This window comes from Electrophorus electricus, chromosome 13 (genome assembly GCF_041902795.1).
Source record: "Electrophorus electricus isolate QZ-2024a chromosome 13, ASM4190279v1, whole genome shotgun sequence".
NCBI lineage: Eukaryota > Metazoa > Chordata > Actinopteri > Gymnotiformes > Gymnotidae > Electrophorus > Electrophorus electricus.
The window spans coordinates 11,568,292-11,578,990 of NC_137509.1; the positions used below are offsets into that span (position 1 = coordinate 11,568,292).

Genomic DNA, 10,699 nt, shown 5'->3' on the forward strand with positions numbered 1-10,699 from the left:
GTGGAGCTAGGTCCTCATATTTACACGGTGTTCTTTCAACATCAGTTTTGCTGAAACTCAGATTCATATTCAGACTTTTGATTAGTTTGGTTTGATCTTGTAGGCAAATATGACACAGGCACACATCTATTTCAGTCAGTGTGTTTAATGAGGTTTTGTTGGAGGATTTCAGATACAGTGCCCTGAGGGGGCTGGGACATACCATGCAGAGTAGTAGCACAGTGCTGTCTCTACGCTGTGCATTGGCATAAGTTTGTTACAGCAGCCAGTATTGGGACCATAATGAATAACAACAATGAAAGCACAAAAAAAACCCCAACAGCCTGTCAATATACCTGCCAATTTTTTGCAGGGAAAAGAATCAATATAAATCATTGCTAGGCAAAGTGTTCACACTGGTTACTGTTTCTGAAAGAAAAGTCTGCAGTCATGGCTGCAGTCCATAAATGTTTAAACCCATTTCAAAGTACCGGTCAGTGAAATAAATCATATCAAATAAATCATCTATATTGCTTTGTTATATATGTATTGATTTAGTGATTTACATTCAGTGATAATACCAATTGCCATCCTCCTCAGTATAATATTCACGACTGTTTCCAATCAGGTTGTTGTCATTAAATAAACACTGATGCATTTAATTATTAAATATATCCCATTGCAAGTATATCCTCTTATTGCTAACATCAATCTCAGGGCTATTAATAATGCTTAAAATGCTATAAATGTCTTATAATATACATCAGCACTGGCATATTGTTACAATGGATAACAGTCAAATATTTTGAGTACAGAATACAGTGGGGGAGGAGACTTGGGCATGCACAGGAGTTTCCATTGGACAAAGGAGATAAGGACAACCTTTCATTGAATAAGTTGCAAGTGCAGCTGTCACTCAGACCCACAGACAAAACACATGTACACAGCCATACTGTAGACACATGCAGTACTATCACTTGTCTGTTCTACTCAAATATTTATACCTCAATAATTTAAGACAGTACTTTTATTATTCATTTCTTTTTAAATAACATCTTTTAAAGCTTAAATACCCTACTCGAGACAAATAGGGAGATTACATGTCTGATGACCAACCATATTACTTGCTGGAGGACCCACTGTCCAATTACAACACTGATCAATGTCCCTTCCACAGTGTTAACCAAAGGAGAAATAAATAATACTGAGCTAATGTGCAGGTAAATCAGTGATGTGACTCTCAGAAAGATGCGGTCACATGTACATTTATAAACAGGGAGAGAGAGTGACAAGAAAGAACAACAATGCATAAAGAAAAATTATACATTCAAATCATGAGCAAATAATATCTGACCAAAAAGCAGTCCCAAATGTAATAAATACCGTACACGAGAATAAAAAAAAATTATCTAATATAAAACTAAAAACACTCTACATAATTCTTTTCATTTGATACTTGGTGCAAGCATGCAACAAAAGTACTTAAAGGAAAAAAATACATGCTAAGATATTAGAATTAATATAGACAAACGTCTTGTACAAGTGGCTCTTGCAAATTTGTCTTCTATTTTTTGAACTCTCCCTTCTGAACACACTCTACTTTCCTTCATCAAGTGAGTGATGGTGGGTCTGGAGTTAAGATGGCTGACACAGCAGGCTGTCACTTCAAACAAGCACTAACTAAATTACACTTCTTCCATTACCATAATGAAAATTCTTTCCCCCACTGAGAGGGGGAGCCAGCAGGGAAAAAGGCTATTGACTCTTTGGCACACAGATATCACATAGTATTCACAGAGCTCTCTATTTAGGACGTGCACGGACACATGCACGCAGACACACACACACACACACAGTGCCTAGGCAAATAGAATGATAGAGGTGACATTCACGAGTGGTGTGCTACATATAGACAAGACATGCAGGTGATCACTGACCCATTTTGGCGCTAAATAGAGTGTGCATTTATGCAGGCGTGCGTACACACACACACACACACACACACACATTCACTCATGCACACATTCACTCATGCACACACTCACGCATGCACGCTTTACCTTGAGCACACTCACAAACGCAAATAGAATAGGACCATGCTGTAAGCACCAAGGTGCATGCAATCAGTGTAGTGATCAAAGTGAAAAAAAACCCCAAAACATTTTTACATATCAGCAAAACAATCTGAAATCACTTACACCCATACACACACAAACACATTCCTGCACAACACAACAAAAACTCACTGATGCAGTACATAGTCAGCACAGCACACAGACCACGGACTGAAATGGCTCATGGTTCCTATATGTGATATCAATTTATTTGGACCCACAGAAAAACAGCAGACAACTGCACACAAAAGATCACTGTGGCACACATCCAGGTTAAAAGAAAGGAGAAAGACACAGACAAATGCACAAATGGTCAAGCAGCCATTGTAAATTAAGCAGATTGACAGATCAAGAAAGGAAAAACCCTTAAGCGAAAAAAGACAAATGTGAGATCCTGAGGACTAGACTGAATGAGGGTTTCATAGCGTCAGTTATACTGACGGACACAGTTATCAGAGGTAATAACGCACTTTTCTCTCCTGCTTCCTCCATGATGACCATAAAGCTCAATAATCTCTCACTGCAGTTAACATGTCCCACTTTTTATATACCTGCTAACAGCAAACCAGACAATAAATGACACAAAGTTAAGCACTAGGCATATGTTTCACAGGCAATGCGATAAGATATTCAACAGTGCATGTAAGTGTAATATACACAAATCCAATCTTAGCCCTGCTCCAAGTCACTCAAATAGTGGGCAAAATGTACTATAGTCCAGAGAACTTTTGACCTTCTGTCAATAGGCTCTGGAGACTATGGAGTAGTATGGTCATCCCTTGGTCATCACTTTTCTCCATTTTTATCTTCTTGCAAACACTCTCTCAAAGAGAATGTGAACTCACTCACTCACTCACTCACTCACTCACTCGCTCTCTCTCTCGCTCGCTCTCTCTCTCTCTCGCTCTCTCCCTCCCCCCCTCTCTCCCTCCCTCCCTCCCTCCCTCCCTCTAGAGGTTTGTGCACCGCTCCTGCTTGCTGTAGTGGTCAAACTGGCTCTTCCAGTGCATCATGTAGGAACTCCATCGGTGGAACTCTGCCTTCCACTGCCGCTCTGCATCGTCAATGTTCTCTGGGTTAACAGAAAGAAAAATCACATGGGAAACCACAGTGTCATTTTACTGTATCTCATTCTCAGCAGCATTCTAGGACTGCAAACCAAAAAGAAAGAAACAAAATGTTAAAATGAAAAAAAAAAAAGTTAATAAAAATGTATGCGAATTAAATTAGCTCGAAGATGACGGTCGCTGAAGCTCTAACTTTACCTTTTAAAATTATATCTTTGATAATACTTCAAACTGGTGACACTATAGACTTTATATGCATAACGCATCCTGCAGGGTTGTTTTGATATAGTGGTGATTTCTGAACTAGGCCTTTAAAAAGAAAACTCAGATTTTTTTTTACAGAAAAGAGGCACAAATGAGACAGAGGGGAAAAAGTAAAAAACAAAAGAAAAGAACCAGAAAGAAAAGGGAGTAGGGAACAGAAACTCTGAAACAGAAAATGTGTCTGCAGAGTGCTTTGAAATGTAAACACAGAGTCTAAGTCGTACATTAAATAAATTATTTAGCAGCACACCACTGCCCTCAAAGCCCATCCTTCGAAAAAGACCTTTTTGCGGCATCCACAGTTTATTAGCTCAGGTCAAAGTAGCAAAACTATCTCATTCCCTAGAAAACAGGGTATGGGTTCAGTTGTTTCATGTTCTGGTTCATGTTCAGTACAAGAACACCAGTTGGAAAAGTGTGTTTGGATTCAAGATGCACATCTAATAACAAGGCATTTCCTCAAGGGGTGAAAATGCCTAGGGGCTTATTCACTGTATGGTTAGCACCGTGTGTTCCCCAAGCCGTTTGCTTTTTTATGCAGACATTCTAAAACACCTGTGTATTTAATAAAATATCTTCCACATAGATAGCATTAATATATCACTTACCTTAGTTCATTTCAACCTAAAATCAAACTTGTTTACATGAAATAGAGAGATGAATATGATAAAATCACAAGGTAGAATGTAAGAATAGGCAAAGGACTCAGCTCAGGTTTTTTATGGTATAAAACCATATTCATTTTGCTTATTCTCCCTTCAGTAAACAGCAGTAAATATTAGTGAGGCATCTCTGGAACACTCCCACACACCTCTTTTCTCTGTCTATTGCTTAACATTCTAAAATTTCAAAGCTGTTTCCATGTCCAAATTCATCAGTGTTATTTCATCTTTGTATCTTAATCAAAATATACAAGACAATATAGTATTATACGTTGCTGAGTCAGTTTCATAATGGCAGACATTGTGACAGTTGTCTCTAGTGACAAACTTGGAAATGGTGCATTTTCCAAAATAATGCTGAAATGGTACGGCATGATATATAAACTGCAACATCAGTAACATTAATGAATTCAATAACTATTCTATTACCAGTAACGTTGAGTAGGCGAGGCAGAAATCTGTTCCAAAGGGCACAGAACTGTGACTTCAGGCCCTTGTACACCTTCAAAGAGTCTGTGTTCAGTCCCACATGCTTCTGCTCTGTAGAAGTGAAGACTGGCCACCGCCGTCGGCTATCTATGGAGCCATCAACATTAATATTGGGGTTTCTGGGCATGGAAAGAAAACAGCAAAGATTAAGAAGGTGGTGTTTTCATGGCATTATTATACAAGCAGAAGCGAAAGAGAAAATACATTCAGTTCCTCGCATCCACACTTCAAGAGAATACATTTTGAGAAACACACACTCATATAGTTCATTTGTGTCTCTCACCCTGTGCGAGCGAAGTTAGCCCAGTATTTCATCATGCGTCGGCTGAGCTTCTCCTCCTCTAGTGTGTAATTGAGCCTTTTTTCCAAAGGCAGGCCAAACACAAACTCAATCTCATAGCCATGAATCACGCCCATCCACTCAGGCCAGACCAGATTAGAGGCTCGATGGTCAAACATGTAGAGGTATACAGAAACTGTGAACACACGTCAAATGAAAGGATAAAACTTTATTCCATGTTTTAGCAATTTTCAGTTAAAAATATTCAAGGAGGAAAATAATTTAAATTCAGTAAGACATGAACGAAGACTATTATACTGCAAATCAGTGTGACATTGCAGTGCTCTTCCCAATTAGTGTACCTTGTGAATTGCCACTGTTGCTTGCTGATCCTGAGTTGCCCCAGCCTAGATTCCCTTGACTTGCTGTTCCTGTCTGGCCTTGTAGAATGCTGTACTGCGCATACATTTTTGCAAAATGTTGCAGAGGGCAGACAACATTGTGGTCTCCCACAATGTCATCCATTGCTTCTCGGTTCTTAATGGGGTTATCCTCATCCATCCAGTCTGTGTACTGAAGGATTACTGCTTCCAATCCAATCTCATTGGCATGGGGAACACTCATCTTTACACCTTGCAAGAAGTCCTCCCTTGTGATCAGGCTTTCATTGTCCTTGCTAAAACCTGGTGCACCATAAATCAAGAAATATGACCCTTCATTCTGGTTTACACCCAGAAGGATCTGAGTATCCTTGAAGTTGCCTGAATTAAGCATGGCTTCAGGAGTGTCAGGGAACACTACACCATCAATGACAGGGACAAAGGAAAAGCGAAACAGGCCGCTGAATGGGAGCACCAGCCACTCTTGGTCGATAAGATCCTGTGGTTGCTTGCTCCTCAGGCAGTCAATCAGATCAGTGTCATTACCGTCAGGGCAGCCCACCAGTCGGCCCAGCTTAATGGCCCTCCTACGGGCCTCATCAAAGCTGACTGTAGCCCAAGGGCCATTTGGCACGCCACTCTGCAAGATGGCACGGGTGAATTTTGGGCGACTATCTGGTGACAGTAGGTGCATGCCCACAGAGGCTGCACCTGCACTCTCCCCAAAAATAGTCACCTGCTTGGGGTTGCCTCCAAAGAAATGAATGTTATCCTGCACCCACTGGAGTGCCAATCTCTGGTCCAGCAAACCCACATTTCCAGGAGCTTCAGCAGAGCCATTAAGGGCAAGGAACCCAAAAGCACTCACACGATAGTTCATAGATACTACCACCACCTTCTCTGAATGAGCAAGGTAGCGGCCATCATACACATCCAGTGAGGAGGAGCCACTGTAAAAGCCACCGCCATAAATCCAGACCATCACAGTGAGGTTGTGCGGCCGAGGGGTAGCAGGAACCCAGACATTTAAATACAGGCAATCCTCACTCATCATCCTATTTGGGTTCCACATTTCAGTGCCAGAAAAGCCAGGGTATGAAGTGTCTACATATTGGTAGCAAGCACTAGGGTAATCCCTGGCATCAAACACGTCATTCCATGGCTTTTTGGGCTCAGGTGGCTTAAAACGCATTTTTCCCAGGGGAGGTTCTGCAAATGGAATACCCAGGAAAGCAATCACATGACTTCGGTCTGGGACGGGTAAGCGAGTACCCTGGACTTGACCTAACCTGGTCATTATTGTGAGCTCAGGGTCAGTCTGGGCAATGGAAAGATGGATAAAAAACATGATGAAGATCACAGGGAAGAGGAGGGCATCTAAAATCTTCATGGTGTTTTCTGTTTGTTGGTTAGTTGGCTATGGTGCTTGGAGTTTTTTGTAGGCTCAGATCAGAATATAATCTGTGGAGAGAAAATTATCACCAAATCAGAGCCATATAGCAACACAAAACTACAGTAACAGTGCAAAAAATACACCATGACTTAAAATATCAAAAGTTTGAAGTGGATTAACAATCTATAGGATAGAGAAAATCAAAGACATAGTGAAAAAATATTCAAAACCAAAGTCTTTCAGCAAGATTGATAACATCAAAGACAGACTGACCCAATGGCTTACATCATACACAAATATTGAATTCTTTTTCCCCAGTCACAAAAAGCTTATGATTTAGACTCATCAGTTACTTTCCTCAACATTATAAGGGCAGCAGCCAACATCCAAAATGCTTGTATTTGATAGGTAACATCGGGCTCATCTGCCAAAGTCTTAACACCCTCACATACCTGTGAGGTGGTTGTTTATGTTTTACATGTTGTGTGGTTGTCATGATGACCGGATTAGTTCTGGAGGCATGGTTATGGAGAGGGTGCATGATTTCCCTGCAGCTGTGTATGTGGAAAGGGGGCTATTTCTGTTCCTCCACCCCCACTGCATATGTGGTGTTCTACATTAGTATAGGACTTACTTGTACATAAATCAAATGGTTGCATGGGGAAATCTGTGTCATCTGCAAAAATCATAAGTTAGATCTTAAATATTTTGGAAAACATTTATACATTTCCAAAAAAAAATGTGACATGAGTATAGATCTAAAGTCTAAAGACTCTGCACCACATTTACCTTATACCGCAGTGCCATTGTTATAGTTTTTTTTTTTTTTTTTAAACTCTATTCTTACAAATGTTATTATACTCTTAATTCATAACACATCTTAGTTATTGTGGCAGGTGACAATTTGCTCTCCTGAAAGCGTTGCCTTTTTTTTTTTTTTTTTTTTTTTTGGAAAAAACCACTTCCTGGACCGATTTGAATTAGACAGGACATTACACCAAAGGGATTGTGGTGGAGCCCATGGGCCTGAGATGCAGGGTATCTGTCAGTGTGTCTCAATGGGGTTATTAATATCGAAAAGAACAGCTGCGTGCCGGAAACATGGGCAAGGGAGGGCACAAGCATGGGGTCTAGACACGGGAGAGGCTGGCTGGCCTCAAATTAGACCCTGGAATCTGTGCATGAAGTTCACAGGGGGATTCACTTTCATCTTGGGATTACATGTCGTCATGCCCACTGTCATATCCTTACCCAGTCCCTACTTTCACCCCCCCCATCTTCCCATTTCTTTCCAAAATACAGTCTTGTGTTGTGGCTTCACTTTCTGGCTCTCAGTGAAAAATATTTTGACCGAGCTCTGTGCCCAATTACATACTGTAAACTATTTGTGTTAATAAACATAGTCTAACACCAGGTTCATATTCTACTGGAAAATACTATACTCAGAAAGATCAGAATCAGTTCAGCAATTAAATACCTAATTTACATGCAGTAATTTAGAAATTAAAGTTGCAAGAGGCTCCTGTTAGCCAGCAAGAAAGCAAAACCCAGGCATGCTACTTTTTCTATCTGCATTGTCAGGTTAGGTTCTTTTTCATTCTTGCACAGTGCATTTTCACTGTCAAGGGAACATAACCCATTTTCCCCTGAAGAAGCAGCACTTATCTTGAGACAATCTTTTAGTACAATGTTATTCCATCGCTGCTGGTTTCAGGTACAAGAGTGATTTATAGTGTGCACAGTTGCCATGGGAATTAAGAGCCCACACTGTCTGCTGCATCCTCTTTACAGTATCTACACACTCAGAATGTTATCTGTGTCTACCTCACTCTTTCTCTTGATACTCCCATTTGACTGTGACATTTATGCCTCGTTTGGCATTATTTTATCACCCTAAAATATGAGTACATATCTAAGATGTTTTTCTTCTAGAACATTTCAGTATTAGCGGATAATTATTTCAAGCACAAACCAGTCCTGACCATGAATTTACAGACGTGTAATTTGTCTCCAGAAAGCACTCTTAGATTTGAGCATTTCCAGTTCACGACGTGTGCTAAATTAACTGCAACAGGCTATCATGGGATCACAATTTCCCTAAATTCGGTTGGCCACCCTGGTGACTGAGGGCCTATTGACAGTTTGACGATCGGCACAGAAGTCGCTCAGTTTTACAAGAACACGAGCCCAGTCGGTCATTAGACCAGCAGTACAAGGAAACGCTATTATTATAATCATGACTGCAATAACTAAAGTGTTGGGTCATTACTTTGATTGAGCTGTTTGACTTAACACATACTGTACAGAATATCGATATGTAGCCTAAGCGTTCTTGTCTAAAGCAACTGGATTCCTAATCTAATTATTTTTGAAAATAAAATAGACATTTTAAATTAACTATATGAGCTTGTAGTCGTGGTTGTGTTGCATAACGTCTGAGTAGCGACTCTCTCAAAGAAACGGGGATTAATCCTGAAAAGAAACTACGGGTGAACGAATGTATAGCCTACTATGAATGTAAGAATTCATGTTAATGTTTCAACCGGAAAGTTGGGAACATTATCAAAGAATTGGCTCACAATCCACGGTTCAGCGGGTTTTAAGAAAGCCCTGCAGCGTGTGTAGTTCTAATTAAGCAATTCAGGACCAAATGGGTTGGAAAAGATGCGAAACAGGTGCTGGAGGTAAACAAAGCTTAATTTAGGGAGGTAGGGACTGTGTGCGCCTGCGTCGTTGTATATTTGGCCCCTCTTTTTCCGCACATTTACTTACATCCATCCCATCGCACCACATAATGAAATCACTGATCGCATGTACATCCATCACTTGATCTGTGCTTTATTTTCACAGTCGTTTTCTTTTCTCCAAGAACGACACACTAGCATACCAGTTATTTAAAGACGAACGTCGGCGTTTCGTCTGAATGGACTCAGCTATCCATGCCTCGTTTCATGGTGAGCTTTAATTATAAGCGACACATCATAACGGACAACTTAGCCTGAAGAAATCCATGTACTCGCAAATGTCAAATTATCCATATAAATCTAGTGAATAACAACAACCACTACTACAATAATAATGATAAAATCATCTATATTGTAACGCATTCAACAACTAAAATTAGGCTCTCTAAAATTGTAGTCTAATAATAAATCTAATAATAATAACCTTTAGCAATTATGTCCAAGGAAAAAAATCAGTATGTCACTGTTTTCAAAACACGCCTATATCGTAACCAACCATGCATCGCTGGAAAATCCATAAATGCCTGCATTAGTAGCAGATGTGGTTAAACACCAACTAACATGCGACAGCGCGTTAAGACGCACTACACACAGCAAATTCAGAATACACGCTCGCTTCTCTAGTGTTTATACTGTTGTCATTTTCGTGTTGCTGGCCGTGTTTACTTTTGATTACAAGGGCTGGCAAAGCACAAAACTTGTGTGACTGTAAACCTTGACCAAAGGGCTAAAGTGATTGAATTAAACTGTAGCAGCCTACCTGAAGACTTCCGTTGGTGAACCGGCTTGGATGTAGTTCCTCCCTCTGGGCTCTTCTCACTTCTCCCTGTCCGGGAACGAAGAAATCCGGAATTATAGCCGTGCTGAAGAGGGTAATGCAGAGAAGGGCAACAGGACAAGGGTAGCGCAGGGGAGTGAATTACTGTCTCGTCTGACAGATTTTAACGCTGATCTCGCCCCTCTCGCAGTGACGGATATAGCTTGTGAGCCGTATTGCACTACTGTGTCGATAGGGGGACACTGCTTATAATAAGTATCTTACAGTAGAAAAAAAGAAGGCTACACAACTCTCGCGAGACGAACCACCCTACTGTTCTCATCCACACACTGCATGGGGAAAACTATCCTGCAGGGTGTGTGAGGTGCTGCTGCTCTGCTTTCTGAATTTCATTGAAAATGTTTCATCTTTACGGGCGCCAAAAAGAATATTGTACTGTATGGAGAACACGCATCTTCATTTATTCCTTTGCTTGATAATGCAGATCTTGAAACGGGAACATAAGGCTAATATGGACATAAGGCTAATATTTCACTCATTTCGCAGCAA

The 10,699-nt window shown here is 40.6% G+C and overlaps 1 protein-coding gene across 2 annotated transcripts; it reads right to left on the reverse strand.

Annotated features, from left to right (window-relative positions):
- Window positions 1-129: 129 nt before the first annotated feature.
- Window positions 130-10,390, reverse strand: ache (acetylcholinesterase (Yt blood group)). 2 transcript variants are annotated; one of them, XM_081694742.1, is made up of 6 exons: window positions 10,133-10,390; window positions 7,263-7,304; window positions 5,218-6,696; window positions 4,859-5,051; window positions 4,516-4,694; window positions 130-3,165 (listed from the first exon to the last, which is right to left on the reverse strand). In XM_081694742.1, exons 3-6 carry the CDS (start codon window positions 6,623-6,625, stop codon window positions 3,044-3,046), a joined length of 1,902 nt encoding a protein of 633 aa, XP_081550868.1. In that variant the 5' UTR covers window positions 6,626-6,696; window positions 7,263-7,304; window positions 10,133-10,390; the 3' UTR covers window positions 130-3,043. The 2 variants fall into 2 exon arrangements, with proteins under 2 accessions (XP_081550868.1, XP_026871421.3); XM_027015620.3 differs by lacking the exon at window positions 7,263-7,304 and having other exon boundaries at window positions 10,133-10,389.
- Between the last annotated feature and the right edge of the window lie 309 nt (window positions 10,391-10,699).

Excerpts from the sequence above, each read along its gene's own strand:
- ache (XM_081694742.1), bottom strand. The coding sequence starts at position 6,625 with ATGAAGATTTTAGATGCCCTCCTCTTCCCTGTGATCTTCATCATGTTT. Across the intron at positions 5,052-5,217 it reads CAACAGTGGCAATTCACAAG|TTTCTGTATACCTCTACATG; the intron begins GTACACTAATTG and ends GTGTGTTCACAG. Across the intron at positions 3,166-4,515 it reads TCGCCTACTCAACGTTACTG|AGAACATTGACGATGCAGAG; the intron begins GTAATAGAATAG and ends CTGTTAACCCAG.